Raw genomic sequence first — 25,149 nt, 5'->3', positions numbered from 1 at the left:
CCAGCAAATAAACCTGAAATAAAACTGAAGGCAAATAAACCTGAGGCAAAGAAAAAAAAACAGAGAGACAGAGGAATAATAGTCAACCCATATCTTGCGACTTTGGGAGAATCACTGTGGTTTCTAATGGAGGAGTGCGTACCCTGGTGGTGGGAACTGTGTGGAGTTATATGCCTGTTATTTTGTAATTTTAAAAAAATATTTATTTATTTTCTCTTTTGTTGCCCTTGCTTTATTGTTGTAGTTACGATTGTTGTTGTTATTGATGTCGTTGTTGTTAGATAGGACAGAGAGAAATGGAGTGAGGAGGGGAAGTCAGAGAGGGAGAGAGAAAGAGACACCTACAGCCCTCCTTCGCGGCCTGTGAAGCGACTCCCATGCAGGTGGGGAGCCGGGGCTCGAATCAGGATCCTTATGCCGGTCCTTGTGCTTTGTGCCACCTGTGCTTAACCCGCTGCGCTACCGCCGACTCCCTTATTTTGTAATTTTGTAAATCAGATAAAAAAAAAAGATCGGGGGAGTTGGGCGCTAGTGCAGCGGGTTATGCGCACGTGGCATGAAGCGCAAGGACTGGCGTTAAGGAGCCTGGTTCGAGCCCCCGGCTCCCCATCTGCAGGGGAGTCACTTCACAGACGGTGAAGCAGATCTGCAGGTGTCTCTCTTTCCCTCCCCTTCTCTGTCTTCCCCTCCCCTCTCCATTTCTCTCTGTCCTAACAACGACGACAACAATAATAACTACAACAACAATAAAAACAAGGGCAACAAAAGGGAAAATTAAAAAAAAAAATCCGGAAACATGGTACTTTATCTTAAACTGGACTTGTAACTCGCTTTTATGGTGACAAACAGAAATATGCAGGAAGGGTTGTCCTATCACCCCAGGTTTCATGGAATCGTTTGGGCAGCCAGAGGACTAAAACTGGCCACCAAGAACCAGGTTGGTTGATCGGTACTGCTCAACTGGAGACAATGGCTTTCCCTGCGGGGGCGGGACTTCCGAAAGGTCTGGAGAAGTACTTCCGGTCAGGGCCGGAAGCCTGGTCGCGGATCCGCGTGTGTGCGTGGGAGAGCGGTGCAGACGCTCGAGCTACACACCTCCAGGTGAGCTTGAGCTGGGAGGGTCCCGGGAGGCGGGGGAGCCGAGAGGGCTTGGTTGGCTGTCGGCCTTGTGTCACCTCGCGGTGATCGCGCTCCTTACCCCTCCAGCTTTCCTGACACTTCCTAGGACGCAAGAGCCAGGGCGTTGCCTGCACCCTGAGGCTGACAGTGAAGTCCAGGCCCCCAGCTCTGAGTCGGAGCGTGTGGGCTGGGGTCCCCGGTCCTCCATGCAGCGTCTCTGACAGCTCCAGGAATTATCTTACTGACTTGTCATTTACGGCTTGGAGTCACGCTAAGAAACAGCCCTGGCTCGCTTAACATTTATGATGCAGTAATAACGTTAATTAGGTGCACAACATTTGAAATAAAAAAAAAAAGTATTATATTTTAAATGTGTGGTGCTTACTGCCAACTGAAGATTGATCTGAAGTGAGAGCATATGTAGCCAAGTGGGGGTGTTATATCCCTAGCCAAATGGAGGTGTTACATCCCTAGCCCCAAATAAATCATTGCTGCAGTCCAGGAGGTGGTGCAGTGGATAAAGCACTGGACTCTCATGCAGGAGGTCCCAGGTTCAGTCCCTGGCAGCACATGTACCAGAGTGATGTATGGTTCTTTCTCTCTCTCTCCCCTTCTATCTTTCTCATTAATAAATAAATAAAATATTTAAAAAATCATTTCCACTATGATGACGGGTTCACAAATGCCAGACTGTTAAAGGCAGAGGAGATAAAGCTGACCTTTGTTTGATCTTACTATAGCCACGACTGCTGTCATTTGATGTTACACCTTTTTAGTTTTAATTCTGTATACTGCTAGAGGTTTTTGTAAATTACCCGTTGATGTGTCTTGTTGGTTGTTGCTCTTATTAAATCTTCTTTTAAAAAATTGTTATTTACTTATTATTGGATAGAGAGAGAGAAATTGAGAGGGGGAGTGGAAGATAGAGAATGAGAGAAGTGGTCGGGGAGGTGGCACAGTGGATAAAGCCTTGGACTCTTTAAGTGTGAGGCCCTGAGTTCAGTCCCTGGCAGCACATGTACCAGAGTGACTTCTCTTTTTTTTTTTTTTTCCTTCCAGTCTGAATCACATTAATTCCTTTCTCTTGCCTGATTGCCATGGTGAGAACTTCCAGTGCTATGTTGAAGAGTAATGGTGATAGTGGGCAGCCCTGTCTAGTACTTGAGCTGAGTGGGAATGCTTTCAGCTTCTCACCATATGTTGGCTATAGATTTGCTGCATATGGACTCAACTATCTTAAGGAATTTTCCATCCAGTGCCAATTTTTTTTTTGTAGTGTTTTGATCATGAGGGATGCTGGATTTAGTTGAAGGCTTTATCAGATAGAAAGAGAGACAGCATAAGTGGATTCCTTTACCCAATCTATTTGCAGTAAGCACTTTGAAACATGTTTGGTGGTCTGGGATAAAGCACTGGACTCTGAAGCATGAGGTCCCGAGATCAATCTCCGGCAGCACATATGTCACAGTGATGTCTGGTTCTTTATTTCTCTCCTACATTTCTCTTGAATAAATAAATATAATCTTAAAAAAAAAAAAAAAAACATTATGGGAGTCGGGCGGTAGCGCAGCGGGTTGAGCGCACGTGGCGCGAAGCGCAAGGACCAGAGTAAGGATCCCGGTTAGAGCTCTTGGCTCCTCACCTTTAGGGGAGTCGCTTCACAGGTGGTGAAGCAGATCTGCAGGTGTCTCTTTTTCTCTCCCTCTCTCTGTCTTCCCCTCTTCTCTCCATTTCTCTCTGTCGTATCCAACGACAGCAACAACAACAACAATAATAATACCCACAACAATGATGGAACAACAAGGGCAACAAAAAAGAGGAAAAAATGGTTTCCAGGCGCAATGGATTCGTGCAGGCACCGAGCCCCGGCAATAACCCTGGGGGTTAAAAAAAACATTATGTTCGGGTTTTTCTAAAACTCTTCATTTCCTGATTAAAATGTATCTATTCATTATATTTAACTAATACTGAATAAAATATGAAGTTAGAAAAAAAATATGAAGTTAGTATTTTGTTCACTGGAGGATACAATAAAAAATTGTCTTTCCTTTACCCTCAGACACACACACACACGAAAGATAGCACAACATCCCATGTTCAGCGGTGAAGCAATTATAGAAGCCAGACCTTCCACCCTCTGCAACCCACAAGGACCCTGGATCCATACTCCCAGAGAGAGAGAGAATGGGAAGGCTATCAGGGGAGGGGATGGGATATGGAGATCAGGTTATGGGAATTGTGCGGAATTGTACCCCTCTTATTCTGTGGTTTTGTTAATGTCTCCTTTCTTAAATTAAAAAAAAAAGCACAACATCAGGGCTCCCCTCAGTTTAGTTCAAATTCAGATCTGAGTTGTGTGACCAAGCAGACACACTATTTAGGTGACCTATCTTGCTGTCCCATCCTTTTTTTTTTTTTTTAAAAAGTTTTTTATTACTAGTGATTTAACATTAGTTTACAGAGTTGTAATATTTCATAGATTTAGTTTCATTTATATATGCATATGTACAATTCATGCATCCATCACCCACCTCACCTCCCTCTGATAACATCATTCTTTTTTTAAAAATTATTTATTTATTCTTTTTGTTTCCCTTTTTTATTGTTGTAGTTATTATTGATGTCATTGTTGGATAGGACAGAGAGAACTGGAGAGAGGAAGGGAGGACAGAGAGGGGGAGAGAAAGAAAGACACCTGCAGACCTGCTTCACCGCCTGTGAAGTGACTCCCCTGCAGGTGGGGAGCCGGGGGCTCGAACTGGGATCCTTGCTCTGGTCCTTGTGCTTAGCGCCATCTGTGCTTAACCCGCTGCGCTACCGCCCGACTCCCAACATCATTTTTTTTCATAGAGCCTTGCTTGGTTACTGATTCTTTGCAAGTTTGTTTGATTTAGTTGCTTATATTCCACATATAATTGAAGCCATATATAGTAAGTGTCTTTCACTTAAAAAAAAAAATCCTTGAACTTTGTGAGAGATCTGTGGTGGTTATTGTTAGAGGTGGGTATGGTGTGGACCTTATAATGTAATCTTATGCTTTATTATTTATACTTTATTATAAATAATACACTTATCCTTACACATTACTACTTATGATCTTGTAAATAGCTATTAAATTACTGATTAAATTATTCTTGCAAGATGAGTTAATTTTTATAAAGGAAAATAAATTTTATTTAGATATGAGTGAGGTGTATGAGCTATAAGCTGCAGTTGTGTTGGCAGAAGGAACATAATTTTTTTTTAAATTTATTTATTGGGGAATTAATGTTTTACATTTGACAGTAAATACAATAGTTTGTACATGCAAAACATTTAGGAACATAATTTGTTTTTGTTTTTAAATTTTTATTTATAAAATGGAAACACTGACAAGACCATAGGAGAAGAGAGGTACAATTCACACCACCAGAACTCCGTATCCCATCCCCTCCCCCGATAACTTTCCTATTCTTTAACCCTCTGGGAGTATGGACCCAGGGTCATTGTGGGATGCAGAAGGTGGAAGGTCTGGCTTCTGTAATTGCTTCCCTGCTGAACATGGGCGTTGACAGGTCGGTCCATACTCCCAGCCTGTCTCTCACTTTCCCTAGTGGGTCGAGGAACATGATTTAAAAAAAATTTATTATATATATGGGCGGGGGGAGTGTCCGTCTGAGCACTGCTCAGCTCAGGCATGAAAGTCTTGTAGAACCATTATTGTCTCCCCAGCCCAAACATAACTTTTTTTCTTAAAGATTTTATTTATTTATTCATGAGAAAGGTAGGAGAGAGAGAGAGAACCAGACATCACTGTGATATATGTGCTGCCAGGGATTGAACTTGGGACCTCATGCTTGAGAGTCCAGTGCTTTATCTATTGTGCTGCCTCCCGGACCACCAAACATGTTTCTGAGTGCTTACTACACAGAATTTCTTTCAGCATCTAATACTGTTACTCTAGTATTCCTACTGTCCTTTGATTTAAAGACACTGGGAATCTGGCTTTCTTTTTTTTACCCTCTGTCTTTCTCTCCTCTGGCTCCTTGGACACATTTTATCTTTCCCTTTTACATTTAAAATTACAGAATAGGGGTCACTTGGTGGTGTATCTGGTAGAGCTTACTTATTACAGTAAGTAAGGGTTCAAGCCCTTGGCTTGCATGAGGAATCCACCTCTCCTAGTGACCATTCCTTTTTCCCCTTTCTTTTATTTTGATCGGACGGAGAATAGTTGAGAGGGCAGGAGGAGACAGAGAATGACAGAGAAAGTGAGACATCTGCTGCATTGCTTCACCACAGTTGAAACATCCCTCCTGCAAGCGGGGACCTGGAGTTTGATCCTGTAGAATGTTTTTTTTTTTTTTTTGCCTCCAGGGTTGTTGCTGGGGCTCGGTGCCTGCACTATGAATCCACTGCTCCTGGAGGTCATTTTTCCCATTTTGTTGTCCCGTTGTTGTTATTGCTGTTGTTGTTGGATAGGACAGAGAGAAATCGAGAGAGAAGGGGAAGAAAGAGAAGGTGAGAGAAAGAAAGACACCTGCTTCACTGCTTGCTAAGCAACTCCCCGCACATAGGGAGCTGGAGGCTCGAACCGGGATCCTTATGCTGGTCCTTGTGCTTCATGTCATATGGGCTTAACCCACTGCACTACCGCTTGGTCCCCCTGTAGAATGATTTTACTAGTAGGAATTTAACAGTGATTTACAGAATTATAAGATTTTAGGGGTATAGTTTCACTATAGTTTCACTGTGTGTGAGTATTTGTGCATGTGTGAAATTCACCATCCTCACCCCCAGATCTCCTGTACTCACTCCCCACTTCTCCCTCTGCTAAGTACCATAGTTTTCAAAAAGTCTAACAGTTTACTATTTATTTTTGTCAGTTCATTTGCTTTAGTTGTTTTTATTCCACATGAGTGAAACCATCTGGTACTTGTCTTTTACCTCTTATTTTACCAAAATAATCACCTCTAGTTCCATCTATTTTGTCTTGAATAATAAAAAACTATCTTAAAAAATGTATTTGTAGAGAGAGAAATCAAGAGGGAAGAAGGAGATAGGGAGATAGAGACACCTGCAGCACTGCTTCGCCACTAATGAAGCTCCCCCACCCCGGGTTTGAATCTGGGTCCCTATGCATTGTAATATGTGCATTCAACCAGGTGAGTCTGGTCTCCCATGGTGTGATTTATTTAATATATGACCTTGTAAACAATTCTAAATGTTTTAATGCATTTCTAAAAGATAAAATTATAATAATTTTATTATATATTGAAATATAAATGTCAAATTATAATAATTTCACTTTTTTTTTTTTTTTTTTTTTTTTGCCTATACTGTTACCTCTGGAGCTCGGTGCCTCCACGACGAATCCACTGCACCTGGAGGCCATATTTTCCATTTTTGTTGCCCTTGTTATAATTGTTGTTGGACAGGACAGATAGAAATCGAGAGAGAAGGGGAAGACAGAGTGAGGAGAGAAAGACAGACACTTGCAGACCTGCTTCACTGCTTGTGAAGTTACCCCCTGCAGGTGAGGAGCCTGGGCCTCGAACCAGAGTCCTTAGCTGGTTGGTCTTTGCGCTTTGGGTCATGTGCGCTTTAACCCTCAGTGCTACTGCCCAGCCCCCAACAATTATACATTTTTACAGATAACAGTGTAACAGTTTTTTTCAGAGTAAATCTGTTTTTACTAGTCTAATAGGAAATGGTTGTTCTTATTTTTGGTGCCAAGGATCAAAACCAGAGCCTTACACATGCTTTCTACCATTAAGCTACATTCTCAGAAACAGCTTTTAATACTATGAAATGCTGACTCAATGTTCACATTTTTCAGTTTTATCATAATTTATTTTTTTAAGAGTTAAAAATAATTTAAAATGTTTATTAAAGGGAGGAGGGAGAACCAGAGCATCACTCTGGCATATATGATGCTGGGGTTTGAACATGATCCCTCAGACTTTCAAGTCCAGTGCAGCACACACTGTGTAAGCTCCTGGGACATTTATTTATTTACTTGTTTATTTATTGCATCACTAGGGAATGGACTCAGAATCTCACATATGCATACCTCTTATTATGGCAGGTTATCAAAATGGGTTCTTGAACCAAATTTTCTCATTTTTTTTTATTTAGAGAAAGTCATAATTTCTTATATTTAAAATATCATTTACAGTTTAAGAACAGTAGAGTACAAGTAAAATCACTACATTGTATTTAGATTTCTTTATTTTCTCTCATTGTACATAGATTTTTTTTTTTAGTGATTCAACAATAATCAATAAGTCTGCAAAGAATAAGAGGGGGTACAATTCCATATAATTCCCACCACCAGATGTGTATCCCATCCTCTTTATTGAAGTTGCCTATGTCTTTATTCCTCTGGGAGTATGGACCAAAGATCTTCATGGGGTGCAGAAGGTGGAAGGTCTGGTTTCTGTAATTGCTTCTCCACTAAGCATGGTTGTTGGCAGGTTAATCCATACCCCCCAGCCTGTTTCCATCCTTCCCCAGGGGAACAGGGATCTGGGGAGGTGAGGTTCTAGGATACATTGGTGAGGTCATCTACCCAGGAAGTCAGGATGCCCAGTAGCGTCTGCAACTTGGTGGCTGAAAACCAGTAAGATACAAAGCAGGAAAAATAGTTTAATAAACAGGAACCTAACGATAAAAATAGAGCAGATGAAACTATGGGTCTTCATGTGGGAAGAAGCTAGAAAATCTATTTTATCTATATTCCCAGGAGCCCATGACTTTAGTAGTTTTTGCCTGATCCTGATAGCTAACAGGAGCAGTGGTTCAAATCCAGGTTCTTGTGCACCACTGCCTGCCCCCTCCCGTTTCTCAAAATGGTTAAAACGGGTTGAGAGTGGCTGGGGAAATGGTTTAACCAGTAGAGCTTTGACCTTACATGCCTGAGATTCCTGGTTTGATTCCCCTCACTGCATGTACCACAGTGAAGTTCTGGCTTGTCTCTGCCTCTCTCTCCATCTTATGTGAAACTCGGGTGGGTTAAATGAGTCTTGGATGTGGTGTGACATTTATTTATTTATTTTCCACCAGTGTTATTGCTGGGGTTCAGTGTCTGCATGATGAAGCCACTGCTCCAGGCAGGTATTTTTTCCTTACATTTGATGGGATAGAGGAATTGGGGGGAGGGAGGGTGAGTGAAAGAGAGACACCTTTAGCACTGCTTCACCTCTCATGAAATTTCCCCCTTTTCCCCCTGCAGATGAGGACTAGGGGCTTGAACCTGGTCCCTGGGTATAGTAATGTGTGCGCTCAACTGGGTTCATCCTGTGGTCTGAGAGGTGGCGCAGTGGGTGAAGTTTTGTATTTTCAGGCATGAGGTCCCAAATTCAATCCCTGGCAGCACATATGTACCAGAGTGACATCTGGTTTTCTCTCTCTCATTAGTGAATAAATAAATAAAAAAAAAAAAAAGAAAAGAAAGAAACTGAGTTCACCCTGTAATGTAATATCTATAGAGATGATTATTCCCTTTAGTTGCTCTTGTTGTTTTATTGTTGTAGTTGTTGGATAGGAAAGAGAGAAATGGAGAGAGGAGGGGAAGACAGAGAGGAGAGAAAGACATCTGCAGACCTGCTTCACTGCTTGTGAAGTGACGCCTCTGCAAGTGCTCGAACTGGGATCCTTACTTCCTTGTGCTTTGCGCCACCAGTGCTTAACCCACTGTGCTACCGCCCGACTCCCAGATGATTCTTTTATCTGGGGTTCCTTTTAAGATGTCTTCAATTTTAGAGTTCTGTATCTTCGTTAGTTTATTTTTTGTTATTATATGTGTGGCTACCTGTACTTAAGGATTTGTGTTTTTCTCTTTTCTTGGGGAAAGAACAATGACCACATTTTCTATTTCCTTTCTATTTTCTCTGAAACTTTAAGAGTCAATTACAAAGTCTCCCTTTATTTATTTTAAAGAATTTATTTATTTATTCATGAGAAAGATAGGAGGAGAGAACAAACCAGACATAACTCTGGTCCATCTGGGGATCGAACTCGGGACTTCATGGTTGAGAATCCAGCGCTTTATCCACTGCGCCACCTCCCGGACCACAAGTCTTCCTTTATTTAAATACTATTCTGGGGAGCTGGGCGGTGGTGCATCGGGTTTAGCGCACATAGTATGCTCAAGGATCTGCACAGGGACCCTGGTTCTAGCCTCTGGTTCCCCACCTGCAGGGGGGTTGCTTCACAAGTGGTGAAGCAGGTCTCTCTCTATCTCTCTATCTTTCTATCAGTCTCTCTCTCTCTCTCCCTCTCCCCTCAATTTCTCTCTGTCCTTTCCAATTAAAAAAAATTTAAGGGTGGGGGTAGATACTATAATGGTTATGCAAAGGGACTCTCATGCCTGAGGTTCCAAAATACCAGGTTCAGTCCCTCATACCACCCACCATAAGCCAGAGTTGAGCAGTGCTCTGGTAAAATAAATAAATGAATAAATAAATTAGAAAAAGGGAAAAAATGACCTAGAATTAGTGGATTCAAAGTGCAGGCACAGAGCCCCAGCAATAACCCTGGATTCAATAATAATAATAATAATAAAATAAAAGTACTATTATGTGGTGGTGTACTCACTAGAGCTCACACAACACCTTGCACAGGGACCTGAGATCAAGCCTCAGGTCCCTACTTGTAGAAAGGAAGCTTCATGAGCAGTCAAGTAGTACTGAAGATGTCGTCTCTTTCCCTCCTTCTCTCTTTTTTTTAATTATTAAAACAGATTTTTAAATTTTTATTTATTGGATAGAGATAGCCAGAAATCAATAGGGTAGAGGGAGATAAAAAGGGACTTCATGGTTGAGAACATCCTCGTGGAAACACTCATGAAAGACATGTCTCTGATATCTGATGGTGAAGTCCCTGCTTCACCACTTGCAAAGCTTTCCTCTTATAGGTGGGACTGGGTGCACTTCTTCTTCTAGCGTTTGCCCTTCTTCCGTAGCCAGTTAACAGCGTCAGGTTGAGCCTGATGTAAAGTTTCAAGACCTCCTTTGAATCTGGAGAGGTGGCAGTCGTTGACCATGTGGGTCATAGTCTGTCTGGAGCCGCAGGGGCAGTTCAGGTCGTCTCTGGCTCCCCAGCAATGGAACATAGCGGCGCACCGGCCATGGCCTGTTCGATAGCGATTGAGGAGGACCCAATCATAACGTGCTAGGTCAAAGCCGGGTTGACGCTTGCAGGGGTCTGTGATGAGGTGTTTGTTCTTTACCTCAGCTGACTGCCAACTCTGTTTCCAAGAGTCTGGAACAGAGAAGTTCAGTGTAGGCGTAGGGGACCAGATTGGGTGACGAGACGTCAAGCGTTGAACAGGGTGGGCGAAGATATCCGCGTATATTGGCAGGTCCGGTCGAGCTTAGACGTGGGAAATGAACTTAGATGATGCCGCATCCCGACGAATATCTGGTGGGGCGATGTTGCTAAGAACTGGCAGCCATGGAACCGGGGTGGAACGGATGGTTCCAGAAATTATCCTCATGGAGGAATATAATTTGGAATCGACCAAGTGGACATAGGGGCTACGGAACCATACTGGGGCACAGTATTCTGCAGTGGAATAGCTTAATGCCAGAGATGATGATCGTAGTGTGGAAGCGCTCGCACCCCATGAGGAGCTGGCCAGTCTTGCAATGATGTTATTCCTCGCGCCCACCTTTGCTGCAGTTTTTATGAGATGATTGTGAAATGACAGAGTGCAATCGAGAGTAACGCCAAGATAGACTGGCTGGGCTTCATGCCGGATTCTCGTATCGTCAAGCTGCACATTAAGCTCACGCGAGGCCGAGGCATGGTGTAGATGGAAAACAGATGATACCGTTTTTGCAGTGCTAGGGATTAGTCGCCATTTTTTACAGTAATCAGATATCAGAGACATGTCTTTCGTGAGTGTTTCCTCGAGGATGTCGAACTTGAATGCCTGAGTTGCACAGCAGATGTCATCGGCGTAGATGAACTTCCTTGAAGAAGTTTCTGGGAGGTCATTGATGTAAATATTAAATAGCGTAGGAGCCAGAACAGAGCCCTGGGGGAGGCCACTTGAGACAAGCCTCCATCTGCTAGACTTGTCACCCAGATGCATCCGGAATCTTCTGTTTTGGAGAAGAAACGATATAGTGTTGGCCACCCATGGAGGCAGGCATCTTGAGATCTTGACTAGGAGACCACGGTGCTGCTGTGAGATCAACAAAGACAGCACCCGTCTTTAAATTCTTCTGGAATCCATTTTCAATGTAAGTTGAGAGGGCCAGGGCTTGTTCGCAGGTAGATCTTCCTGGGCGGAAACCAGCTTGGGCGGGTGATAGGAATTTCTTTGTAAGAGGAGAAATTCGTGACAGAAGCAGCCTCTCAAGGAGTTTGTAATACACGGAGAGGAGAGAAATTGGTCTATAGCTGGCAGCCAGTGTCGGGTCTTTCTTTGGTTTCAAAACTGCTATTATCTTTGCACGACGCCAAATTTTGGGCATAGATTCGGATTCCAAGATGTGGGACAGGAATGTAGTGAGCCACTTTTTTGCCGCGGGGCCCAAGTTAAGAATGAGTTCTGGGGTGATGTTATCATAGCCAGCAGCCGTTCCCGGTTTAATCCTCTTCAAAGCACTGTAACGTGCACTCAATCAGGAGCCGCTGCCACTGGCCCCCAGGACTCCTTTTTCTCATCACTTTTTTTTTTCTTTTTACCAGAACACTGCTCAGTTCTGGTTTATGGTAGTGCTGGGGATTGAACCTGGGACCTCAGAGCCTTAGGCTTGAAAGGTTTTTGCATAACCGTTATGCTGTCTCCCCAGCCCTCTTTTACCACTTTTTTCTTCCTCTCTTCTGCTTCTTTAGCAATTGACAGGACTGACAAGGCAAGTGATCAGAGCTGACTGGAGTTTAATAAGATTTGAAAAAAAGATATTAGATTGTCCAAATATAAAGTAAACCCAAATCATGAACGCATGGTGCATGCATTTACTAGGGTCTTCACTCAAGTAGGAAGAGTAAACTGGTCAGCAACATTGACCTCATGAACATCTATGTGAAGTTAAAGCATGTTTTGAAAAAAATGTTATTGAATTCTTTTCAATGCTGTGATTTTCTTTCTAGATTTCCTTATACTCTGGATTCTGACTATATGATAATGAATGAAACTTTGGCATTAGATGTCATTGGCCGAAGAGTTGAAGTTAATGGACACCGTGCAACAGTGCGTTTTTCTGGCATTGTACCTCCTGTGGAAGGTAATTTATAGCTTTGTACATATTAGTTATATTTAGTTATTTTTGTGCATGCCTCTCAATAGTGCTTTATAACATAGTTTGAGGTAACTACCAACCACTTTATGGATGACTTTTATTATTTTTTATATTAAAAAAATTAAATTATCTTTTATTTATTGGATAGAGATAGCCAGAAATCTAGAGGGAAGGGGGTAATAGGGAGAGAGACAGAGAGACATCTGTAGCCCTGCTTCACCACTCGCAAAGCTTTGTCCCTGCAGGTGGGGACTGGGGGCTCAAACCCAGGTCCTTGTGTGTTGTAACATGTGTGCTCAACCAGGTGCGTCACCACTCAGTCCGTAGATGACTTTTATGTTCAGTTGCTTGGGTGACAAAATTGAGCTAACTATGTCTTAATTAATTAATTATTATTATTTATCAGAGCACTGCTCAGCTCTGGCTTATGATGGTGCAGGGGATTAAACCTGGGACTTTGGAACCTCAGGTATGAGAGTCTCTTTGCATAACCATTATGTTATTTACCCCCACCCCTGGTTTATTTAATTAGCATTGTTATTTTATATAAAGCCAACTTTAAATATCTTATAATTAATCTTAAGATAATAGCAAAAGAAACTTTGAATTCTCATAATCCTAAAATCAAAGATAATTTTTTTTGAAAATTATTTTGCCACCAATGTACCTAAACAGTTTAAATTGCTAAAGGTGGGTAGCATAATGGCTGTATTCAAAAAGACTTTCATAATCCTAGGTTCAATCCATAGCAAAACCATAAAGGCAGAGAACTGAGCAAACTACAGTACCGACTACTGTAGTTTACTGTCAACTGTAAACCATTAATTTTCCAAAAATTAAAAAAAGTAAAAGTTACTCCTCATCCATGGGTTGCAGAATGGATGTTTCATTTTATTTTATTTATTAATTTTAATTTTATTTTATTGGATAGAGACAGAGAGAAATTGAGATGGGAAGGGAAGATAGAGAAGGAGTGAAACACTTGCAGCCCTGCTTCACCACTCGTGAAGCTTTCCTCTCTGCAGGTGGGGACCAGGGACTTGAACCCAATTCTTTGTGCACTGTAGTGTGTGCACTCAACCAGGTGTGCCACTGCCTGGACCCAGAATGGATTTTTTGTTGTTGTTGTTAAATGAGTGAACTAGAACATTTCCATGGATGCTTGACTAACAGGCATGAAAACAACAATAGAGGCCAGGTAGATGGTTAGCAGGACTTGTGTGCCTGAGGCCTCAGTCATTGTCCCCAGTACCACATATGCCTCCCTTTCATGAAATAAAGTAAATATTTAAAAAATGACATTGGAGGGGGTCAGGCAGTGGCACACCTGGTTAAGTGCACATAGTACAAAGTGCAAGGACCCAAGTAAGGATCCCAGTTTGAGCCCTCGGCTCTCCACCTGTGTGTGTGTGTGGGGCAGCGGGTAGCTTCACATGCAGTGAAGCAGGTCTGCAGGTGTCTATCTTCTTCTCTCTTTCTCTATCTTCCCACCTTCCGGACTGCTACTAGCAGTCTTTTAGTGAAAATTTGTTTCCTAGAGCTGACTATGGAATCCTCAGAGGGCTGCCAGGCTGTTTTCTGCTGGCTGTGATATTCCTGGAATCTCCTCAGTATCCTTTGCATCATTTAAAAATATTACCCATAAGTGATGTTCTCAACAGATGGTCTCTGCAAGGTTTAACTCTCTTGTAGCATTCTTTAACATTGCCCAAAGAGTATGGTTATTTTAAGTTCCAAGGGATTCCTTAAGCTGTTTTATCTGATCAGATTCTGCCATTTGTGTATATTCGTATTTTTTGGTACGTATATAGTCTTCTATTTCTTTAATGAGAGCAAAAGTGAGACTGAAAGACCAAAGCACTTTTGTTTATTTTTGTGGTGTTATCTATACTTGTATTTGTTTTGCCTTTCTTATTTATATGTGGTGCAGGGGATTCATCCAGGACTCATGCAAGCAAGGCAAAAGCTTTACCACTCAGCCACCTTCTCAGTCCCTTTCCTTCCATTCTCTCTCTATCTCTCCCTCTCTTTTTTAATCTTTTTTTTTAGTTACCTTAAAAACTTTTTTTTTTATTTATAAAAAATAAACATTGACAAAACCATAGGATAAGAGGGATACAACTCCACACAATTCCCACCACCAGAACTCCGTATTCCACCCCCTCCCCTAATAGCTTTCTCATTCTCTAACCCTCTGGGAGCATGGACCCAGGGTCATTGTGGGATGCAGAAGGTGGAAGGTCTGGCTTCTGTAATTGCTTTCCCACTCACCTTTATTTATTTATTTATTTAATTTATTTTAAAAAATATTTATTCCCTTTTGTTGCCCTTGTTTTATTGTTGTAGTAATTATTGTTGTTGGATAGGACAGAGGGAAATGGAGAGAGGAGGGGAAGACAGAGAGGAGGGGAAAACAGGGGGAGAGAAAGACAGACACCTGCAGACCTGCTTCACTGCCTGTGAATCAACTCCCCTGCAGGTGGGGAGCCGGGGGCTAGAATTGGGATCCTTACTCCAGTCCTTGTGTTTTGCGCCACCTGCGCTTAACTCGCTCACCTTTTTTGAGGCACAAGTGCTTGTTTTTTTTTGTCCTAGAAAAAATGTAGTTGAACATCTCCAATGAAGCCCGTTTTCTTAAGCACAGGCTGTCATACCTGACACCAGTATGAGGCTGGGGGACTATGCTGTTACTAGAATCTGGGGGTGCAGGGACGGCCATATCAGAGTGGGTGCTGCAGCCACTGGATGGAGCAAAATGGAGAATAGTCTCTTCCCATATCTCTCTTTCTCTTTCTTTCCTCCATTTTGGTGGGAGCCAAACTTGAGACTGTGTCATGTGCATGACACAACTTGCTGGCCTTGTAGCATCATTTCTTGTTAGCTCCTGAAGGCAATTTGAAAAAAAAAAATCAAATAGGAAATGCAAAGAATCATTTTCAAACAGTCATAATGACACAAGGAAGAATTTATAGATTCCAACATTAAAAAATTATTTATTTACTTATTCCCTTTTGTTGCCCTTGTTTTTTATTGTTGTAGTTGTTATTGTTGTTGGATAGGAGAGAGAGAAATGGAGAGAGGAGGGGAAGACAGAGAGGAGGAGAGAAAGATAGACACCTGCAGACCTGCTTCACCGCCTGTGAAGCGACTCCCCTGCAGGTGGGGAGCCAGGGGCTCCAAGCAGAATCTTTATGCCGGTCCTTGCGCTTTGCACCACCTGCGCTTAACCAGCTGCGCTACCACCCGACTCCCTAGATTCCAGCATTTAAGGCACTGGTTCTTCCATAAAACTGGATCAGAATTCTATTAAGAGTCAGACCTGACATTTCACTGATTGTTTATAACTGAGACTTTCCATCTTCAGTCCATTCTCAAATCTGTTGAAGTCAACAGGCAAGGTAAGGAGAAAGCCTTACAGACAATCACCAATACTGTTCCTACTCTTATTTTAATTTTTAATTCATTATTATTTTTGCCCACTAGGATTATCTCTGGGGCTTGAGTGCTTGCATGATGACTCTATTGCTCACTGTGGCCATTTTAAAAACAGCTGACATTTGAATGCAGGAAAATAGCCTGTCAGTTTTGTAATATAATTGCTTCTTTTTATATTTTACTTATTGGGTTGTCAGAAAAATCCTGATGCTAAATTTTTTGCATAGAAAAATAGAATAAATATGCCATGACTTTTCTGACAACCCAATATTTATTTTTGGATAGAGACAGATATTGAGAGGGAAAGGGAGGTGTGGGGGGAAGAGAAAGAGAGAGGAGGAAGGCAGAGAGGGGGAGAAGGAGAGAGAGGCCTGTAGCACTGCTTCAGTGCTTGTGAATGTTTCCACTGTACAGGTGGGGACTGGGTCCTTGAACCTGGGACCCTGTGTACTGTAATATATGCACTGTATTAGGTATGCCAGCACCTGGCCCCTAGAATTGCTTCTTCCAAGTTACTTTGTGGATGCTGAATCCTTTGGGCAGATGAGAGCCCAACTTTCAACCCTCTTAGCTATTAGCCACAAGTTCTCAATCTGAATCTGTCCTGAGCACCAGCATGATGGGGAAAGCCAGTCAGTCAGTCCAAGTCCTGGTTCTCAAAGGGGACCAAGGTGAAGTCCTTCCTTTAGTCCTCTTAGCAGACCTCATCAATCCCCGGAAATGCATCAGCTAGAGCAATGTGCAGGAACATTCCTCCAGCTAGTGCACAGGCCGAGTTAGCAGAGAAGGGCCTGGACCATCCCCAATAGCAGCAGCAAGCAGAACGTTAAAGAAATGAGCTTTGCACCATATGAGCTTTTCACCCCTCCTCTCTCAAATTCTTTCTGTTCTATCCAATGACCAACGACAGCAACAGCTATAACAACAATGGCAATAACAACCACAACAAGGGCAACAAAATGGGAAAAATGGCCTCCAGTAGCAGTGGATTCATTGTGCAGGCACCAAGCCCCAGAAATAACCCTGGAGGCAAAAAAAAAAAAAAAGGAGAAAGAGAGAAAGAACCAGACAGCACTTTGGTACATGTGCTCCCAGGGATTCAACTCAGGACCTCATGCTTGAGAATCCAAAGCTTTATCATTGTGCCACCTCCCGGACCACAGGACCTAAATTCTTTTTTTTTTTTATAGTAATTTAAAAAAAAATTTTGCTTTCTTTTTTCTCCTTTTACTGCCCTTTTTTTTTTTTTTTTTTATTGTTGTTATTGATGTCATTGTTGGATAAGACAGAGAAATGGAGAGAGGAGGTGAAGATAGAGAGGAGGAGAGAAAGATAGACACCTGCAGGCCAGCTTCACTGCTTTTCACTCCCCTGCTGGTGGGGAGCCAGGGACTCGATCCTTACACTGGTTCTTGCACTTCCTGCCATGTGTGCTTAACCTGCTGCACTACCGTCTGACCCCCATTTTTATCTTTTAAAAATAATTTATTTATTCATGAGAAAAATTGGTGGAGAGAGAGAAAGAACAGACATCACTCTGGTACATGTGCTGCTGGGGATTGAACTCAGGACCTCATGCTTGTGAGTCCAGTGCTTTATCCACTGCGCCACCTCCCACACCACAGGACCTAAATTCTTTTTGGGGTGTAGAAAGTGGGAGTTCTGGCTTCTGTAATTGCTTTTCCACTGAACATGTATGTTGGCTGGTTGATTCACACCCTCAGCCTGTTTCTATCTTTCCTAGCTGGGTAGAGCTCTGGAGAGGTGAGATTCTGGAACACATTGGTGAGGTTGTCCACCCAGGGAGTTCAGGATGGAATCACTTTAACATCTCCAACATGGTGTTAAACTATTGGGTTTGAAAGGTTGACATCTCAGGCTTGTTGTCTCTGGATACAATCCAAAGCAAGAAGGCAGTGGCAGCATAATGTGGCATGGTGACAATAGTTGCATTGATTTTAGTTGATGTCATCAAAGGGAGTATAACAGAGTAAGGGATTAAGAGGAGAGGCATCAAGAAATTAAAGCAAAGTCCCAGAGGTTTCAGGACTGGGAGATAGTTTTTTTTTTTTTATATAAAATATTTAGTTACATATTCCCTTTTGTTGCCCTTGTTGTTTTATTGGAAGCTGGTGGTTGAAAAGAGAGTTAACATACAAAGCCAAACAAATTGCTGACTAATCATGAACCTGAAGGCTGGAATAGTGCAGATGAAGAGTTGGAGGGGGGCTCCATTTTGTAGATAGCTAGTAGGCATATTTTAGTTATATTCCAAGGGGCCTGTTGCTATACTAGTGTTTTTTGTTTTTTTTTTTTTTTTTTTTTTCTGAGCTTGAAATCTGATGTGCAGGTGGATCCAAGTTATTGTCTGGGGAGATGATGTCATGGCTGGCAGAAGGACCTGATCTGGGGCCCGTATTCACCTTAGGAACCTATGTAACCTCTGCATCCCTGTAGATCTGAGCTCACATTCTGTGGTCATGAGTAGGAACATTCCAAGCTGCCCCAATATCAGGACCCATCTTCCTCAGGTGTAGCATAGAGTATGTTATCCAGCCTCCCTTCAGAGGATGGAACAGTCTCTACCATTGTTGATCCAAGTTGAGGGCAAGGTCCTATGGGGGCTTTATGTCATTTAATGGTGTCTAATGACAGTATCTTAGATATTGACAGGAGCAGATGATTCTGATCAATCTGGTCTAAGGATGTAGGAAACTTAGTATTTAAAAAAGAGTTTTAGAAATGCTTTAACGGTTTAAGCCTATTTACAGTTTGAAACATTAAATGCTTACCATAAAGGAATATATACTCAGAACTGAAATCTAGGCAGTTAAAGAACTTGAAATTTTCAGTCTATTTTTCCCCTGACATGTTGAATTAATAATGATTTATAAGATTTGGAGTTAATAAGAGTATAGTTTCATATTGCTCTCACCACCAAAGGTCTGTGTCCCCACCCCCATCCCTCTAAGGTCTGAAAATCACCCCCTCCTCCTCCCAGAGTCTTTTACTTTGGTGCAATACATCATACTCAGTTCAAGTTCTACTTTGTGTTTCTCTTACTGTTCTTATTTCTCAACTTCTGTCTATGAGTGAGATCATCCCGAATTCATCCTTCTGTTTCTGGCTTAACTCACTTAACATGATGCCTTCAAGCTGTGTCCAAGATGAAATGAAGACAATGAATTCGTTATTACTTCTCATGTGTGTGACCCGGGTTAAAGCCTGACCCTCCCCCAGCTCAGCAGTGTGAGGTATCTCTCTGTTTCTCTCTCTTTCTCTCTCCTGAAAATAGTCAGCTCAAAATGAGGAATCCCAAGTGATAACAACCAAAAGGTTCATTCTTTTTTTTTAACTTAAAAAAAATTATTTATTTATTTCCTTTTGTTGCCCTTGTTGCTTTATTGTTGTAATTATTATTGTTGTCTGTCTTCATTGTTGGATAGGACAGCGAGAAATGGAGAGAGGAGGGGAAGACCGAGAGGAGAGAAAGATAGACACATGCAGACCTACTTCACTGCTTGTGAAGTGACGCCCCGAAGGTGGGGAGCTGGGGGCTCAAATGGGGATCCTTCCACTCGTCCTTGTGCTTTGTGCCACCTGCGCTTAAGCCACTGCGCCACCTGACTCCCTTCTTCTTCTTCTTTTTTTTTTTTTTTTTAAGATTTTATTTCAATGAGGGGAAGATACAGAGACCAAGACAGAATTAGAGAGAGAGACCAGAGCACTGCTCAGCTCTGGCTTATGGTGGTACTGGGGATTGAATTTAGGAACTTGGAGCCTCAGGCATGAAAGTCTTTTGCAGAACCATTATGTTGTCTCTCTAGCCCAGGTTCATTCTTTTATATATAGACATCTACTTATTTTAGCACCATTTGTTGAAGAGAATGATTTTTCCTGGTTGAGTGGTGTTGGCATCAGTATAAAAGAGAAAAATAAATGAGGGGTGGCCAGTGGCTCACTGGGTTAAGTGCACATAGTAGGAAGTGCAAGGACAAGCACAAGGATCCAGGTTCAAGTCCCTGGCTCCCCACCTGCAGGTGAAGCAGGTCTGCAGCTGTCTACCTTTCTTTCTTCCTCTCTATCTCCCCTTCCTCTCTCAGTTTCTCTCTGTCCTATCCATTGAGAATGGAAAAAATGGCCGTCAGGAGCAGTGGGTTTGTGGTGCTGGCGCTGAGCCCCAGTGATAACCCTGGAGGCAAAAATAAAATCAAATAATAAATGGAGCATATATGGATTTATTTCTGGCTCATATCTATTCCTTTGATCTGTATTATTATGCCAGTACAACACTGATTTGATTACAGTGGCTTTGTAACTAGTTTTGCAATTGAAAAGTGTGGGACCTCTGACTTGGTTCTTTTTCAAAGTTCTTCAGGGTCTCTTGCTTACTGTAACTTCTTGGACTATGTTTTCATCAATTGCAGTGTTCCTGGTGACCAGATATTTTCTCATTATTTTGAAGTCATCATTCTTTTTCTGTTTTTTTCCTATTTCTGTGTTGAAGTCAGCTTTTGAGCTTTTTTTTTTCTTTAAAATTAGTGTTTCTTTTTTTTTTAATATTTATTTTATTTATTTTTTCCCTTTTGTTGCCCTTGTTGTTTTATTGTTGTAGTTATTATTGTTGTTGTTGGATAGGACAGAGAGAAATGGAGAGAGGAGGGGAAGACAGAGAGGAGGAGAGAAAGACAGATACCTGCAGACCTGCTTCACCGCCTGTGAAGCGACTCCCCTGCAGGTGGGGAGCCGGGGTTCAAACTGGGATCCTTATGCAGGTCCTTGTGCTTTGCGCCACCTGCTCTTAACCCGCTGTGCTATAGCCCGACTCCCAAAATTAGTGTTTCTTTTTTGCAATTGCTCTCTACTATTTCTGGATACATGGAAATTGTGCATCTAGAAGACCTCTTCACAGTACTCTTTATATTTCTTATACGCTTCACTTAGAATATTATGTTTTTCCTCACTTTAACCTGCTTTTTTTTTTTTTTGCCTCCAGGGTTATTGCTGGGGCTCTGTGCCGGCACTTCGAATCCACTGCTCTTGGAGGCTATTTTTCCCATTTTGTTGCCCTTGTTGTTGTGCTTGTTGCAGTTGTTATTGTTGTCATAGCTGTTGTTGTTGTTGGATAGACAGAGAGAAATGGAGAGAGAAGGGGAAGACAGAGAGGGAGAGAGAAAGACACCTGCAGACCTGCTTCACCAACTACGAAGCGACCTCCTTCAGGTGGGGAGCTGGGGCTCGAACCGGGATTCTTATGCCGGCCCTTGCACTTTGCGCCATCTGTGCTTAACCTGCTGCGCTACCGCCCGACTTCCTTGACCTGCTTTTTAATTTAATTTGTTTGCTTATTTTTATTTAGTTAGTTTTTATTGCCACCACTGTTATCACTGGGGCTAGGTGCCAGCAATATGATTGCCACTGCTTCTGCAATCATTTTCTTCTTCTTTTTTTTTCTTTCTATTTTTCTTGATAGGACAGAAAGTAATTGAGAAGGGAGAAGATAGAAAGAGACATCTGTAGACCTGCTTTGGTGCTCATGAAGTGTCCCTCTTGCAGGTGGGAAGTGGGAGGTTCAAACTTGGGTTCTTGCACATGGTAATGTGTGTGTTCAACACCTGGCCCCTGCCTTTTAAAAAATTAATTAATTAATTTTTAATTTTTTTATCATCTTTATTTATTGGATAGAGACAGCCAGAAATTGAGAGGAGGAAGGGAGATAGAGGTGAGAGACAGAGAGACACCTGCAGACTTGCTTCACCACTCGCAAAGCTTTCCCCTTGCAGGTGGTGGCTGGGGGCTCAAACCAGGTCTTTGTTCACTGTAACATGTGTGCTCAACCAGGTGCACCACCACTCAGCGCCCCACCCTTTTAAAAATATATGCAAGTAGGACTACATCACATCAAACTGAGTAGTTTCTTTTTCTTTTTCTCTTTTTTTCTTTTTTTCTTTTTTTTTTTTGCCTCCAGGGTTATGGCTGGGGCTCAGTGCCTGCACTACGAATCAGTACTCCTGGTGTCCATTTTTTCTTTGTTTGTTTGTTGTTATTGGATAGGACAGAGAGAAATTGAGGGAGGAAGGGAAGACGGGGAGACCTACTTCACTGCTAGCATAAGCAACCCCGCCATGCAGGTAGGGAGCCAGGGGCTCCAACCTGGATCCTTCTGCGGGTCCTTGCACTTAACCCAGTGTGCTACTGCTTGTCCCCCCAACCCCTGCTTTTTAAATTTATTACATATAATCTGTTATAAATATCCATTAGGAAATTTGAATTATTGTATTTTTTTTTCAATTCAGTTCCAGAATTTTCATTTAGAGTTTTTAGGAAGGGTTAATTTTTTACTTATGAAAGTCCATTTTTGTTGTTGCTGGGGCTCCACCCCTCTAGGTTGACATTTTTCAATGGAAAGAGAGGATTAAAGACATCACAACACTGAAGCTTCTGCTAACACAGTAGGGGCTGGGCTCATACCTGACTCACGCACATGGCAAACCAGGTATACTATACAGGTGAGCTATTTTGCTGACCAGTTTCAGAGTTAAAAGAAAAGGTAATTTTTTGAAAGATTAATTTCATTTTGTGAGAGATAGATAGATAGAGCCTATAGAATGAGATAGAGAGACCAAGCAGTACTTTGGTTATCTATGGTGCCAGGGATTGAACTAATGATCTCATGCTGACATGGTGAAGGCCTTACCACTGTGCTACCTCCTGGCCCAGGAATTGTACAATTGGGAGCATCAGATTTGCAAGCCTTAGGCTCCTGGTACCATAGTGGTGATCTGGCTTATGTCTCTCATGTGAATTCTTTATCTCTCAATCAATAAAATAAATCTTAAATTTTTTTTTGCCTAAATTCTCACTCTACTTTCCTGAACATATTAAATGGAGTTAAAACTTCACTATGCATATTTGTGATGGATCCATTTCTGTTGGCCATTGTTTCATCATTTTAGGTCACATCATCTTCTCTTTTTCTACATGTGGCTATTTATTTGTAAAGATTTATTAATGAGAAAGGAGAAGAGTGAGAGGAGAAAGAACCATAGCATCACTCTGGGACATACCTGAGAGTCCAGTGCCCTATCTCCTGTGCTACCTCCTGGGTTACATTTGAAAATTAAAAAAATTTTTAAAAATTTATTCATGAGAGTGATAGGAGAGAGAGAGAGACATAGAACTAGACATCACTCTGGTACATGTGCTGCCAGGGATTGAATTTAGGACCTTATGCTTGAGAAGCCACTGCGCCATCTCCTAGACCACACATTTGACAATCTTTTAAATGCCAACTATTAATGTGAAAAAATTATAATTTGAGTTTTTCAAAGGATTTTTTCCCTCCCAATTCTCCAGAGAGGACATAAATTTACTCTGGCATGAGGCTAGGGTCAGTAACAATCTCAGATTACTATAAAGAGATGTGAGAATGATCTTACTATACCTTCAGTCCCTATAAAGGCTAATCTATTTATAGTTGGTTCTTCCTCATTCTGAGAATGAAGATATTTTCTTCTTCTTTAAAAAATTATTTATTTATTTATTTTCTCTTTTATTGCCCTTGTTTTTTGTTGTTCTTGTAGTTATTGTTGTTGTTGTTGTTGATATATTGTCATTGTTAGATAGGACAGAGAGAAATGGAGAGAGGAGGGGAAGACAGAGAGTGGGAGAGAAAGACAGACACCTGCAGACCTGCTTCACCAGCTGTGAAGTGACTCCCCTGCAGATGCGGAGCTGGGGACTTGAACCTGGATCCTTAATGCCGCTCCTTGCGTTTCCCACCACTTTTTAAAAATATATGTATTTGTTTTTTGTTGGAGAGAGACAGAGAGTAATTGAGAGGGGAGAGGGAGGTAGAGGGAAAGAGATAGAGAGACACTTGAAGCCCTGCTTCACCACTAGCAAAACTTTCCCCTGCAGGTGGGGACCAGGGGCTTTGAACCCAGGACTTTGCACACTGTAATGTGTGTGTTAACCAGGTGTGCCACCACCTGGCCCCAAATGAAGATATTTTTAGCCTTTGTACACAACTTAATTTCTCAGCAATCTCTGCTTTGCCTGGGAGGCTGTGATTTTTAATTTTTATCTCTTAGTTTCTCATCTCTCCCAAACTATTCAAATTTGTCTTTCTTCCTCCTCCCCCACCCCCTTTTCTATTTTTTATGTATTTTTAAAATTTTTTCCCCCAGGGTTATTGCTGGGTTCAGTGCTTGCACCATGAATCCACCGCTCCTGGAGGCCATTTATTCCCCCTTTTTGTTGCCGTTGTTGTTGTAGCCTCGTTGTGGTTATTATTATTGCCATTGTTGATGTTGTTCGTTGTTGGAGAGGACAGAGAGAAATGGAGAGAGGAGGGGGAGACAGAGAGGGGGAGAAAAAGATAGACACCTGCAGACCTGCTTCACCACCTGTGAAGCAACTCCCCTGCAGGTGGGGAGCCGGGGGCTCGAACCAGGATCCTTTCACCGGTTCCTGCGCATTGCGCCACATGCACTTAACCCACTGCACCACCGCCCGACCCCCTATTTTTTAAACATTTATTTGTTTGTTTGTTTGTTTGTTTATTTATTTTAACCAGAGCACTGTTCAGCTCTGGCTTATGGTGGTACGGGAGAATTGAACCTGGGACTTGGAGCCTCAGGCATGAGAGTCTGTTAGCATAACCATTATGCTATCTACCCTCTGCCCCCTTTTCTTTTACCAGAGGTACTGCTCATCTTTGGCTTACAGTAGCACTGGGCATTGAATCTGGGACTTTGGAGCTTAAAGTATGAAAGTTTTTGCATAGGTGGTGCAAAATGCAAGGACCTGTGTAAGAATCCCGGGTTGAGCCCAACTCCCTACCTACAGGGGAGTCACTTCACAAGCGGTGAAGCAGGTCTGCAGGTGTCTGTCTTTCTCTCCTCCTCTCTGTCATCCCCTCCTCTCTCCATTTCTCTCTGTCCTATCCAACAACAACGACATCGGTAACAACAATAATAGTAACTACAACAACAACAAGGGCAACAAAAGGGAATAAGTAAATAAATATTAAAAAAAAAAAGAATGGTACAACTCCACACAGTTGTCACTATCAGAACTCTGTATCCCATCCCATCCCCTCCCCTAATAGCTTTCCTATTCCTTATCCCTCTGGGAGTATGAACTCAGGGTCATTATGGGATGCAGAAGGTGGAAGGTCTGGCTTCTGCAATTATTTCCCCACTGAACATGGGCATTGACAGGTCGATCCATACTCCCAGCCTGCCTTTCTCTTTCCCTAGTGGGGTGGGGTTCTGGGGAATTGGAGCTCCAGGGCACATTGGTGGGGTTGTCTGTCCAGGGAAGTCTGGTTGGCATCATGCTAGCATCTGGAACCTGA

The 25,149-nt window shown here is 42.2% G+C and overlaps 1 protein-coding gene across 5 annotated transcripts in view; it reads left to right on the top strand.

The window, feature by feature from the left end:
• Positions 1–1,008: 1,008 nt before the first annotated feature.
• The window catches only part of TBCE (tubulin folding cofactor E), a 75,442-nt gene continuing 51,301 nt past the window's right edge, over positions 1,009–25,149 (top strand). For 3 of the 5 annotated variants that reach the window (XM_060191957.1, XM_060191956.1, XM_007522923.3), the window contains exons 1-2: positions 1,009–1,101; positions 12,205–12,338. In XM_060191957.1, coding sequence (XP_060047940.1) covers positions 12,233–12,338 — 106 coding nt within the window. In that variant the 5' untranslated portion in view covers positions 1,009–1,101; positions 12,205–12,232. Of the gene's footprint in view, positions 1,102–6,130; positions 6,264–12,204; positions 12,339–25,149 lie in introns of all 5 variants that reach the window. The other 2 variants (XM_060191958.1, XM_060191955.1) reach the window with 1 other exon arrangement.

This window comes from Erinaceus europaeus, chromosome 6, assembly GCF_950295315.1.
Source record: "Erinaceus europaeus chromosome 6, mEriEur2.1, whole genome shotgun sequence".
Lineage (NCBI taxonomy): Eukaryota > Metazoa > Chordata > Mammalia > Eulipotyphla > Erinaceidae > Erinaceus > Erinaceus europaeus.
The sequence above is the reverse complement of the archived record's forward strand: the minus strand, read 5'-3'. Positions and strand labels throughout refer to the sequence as shown.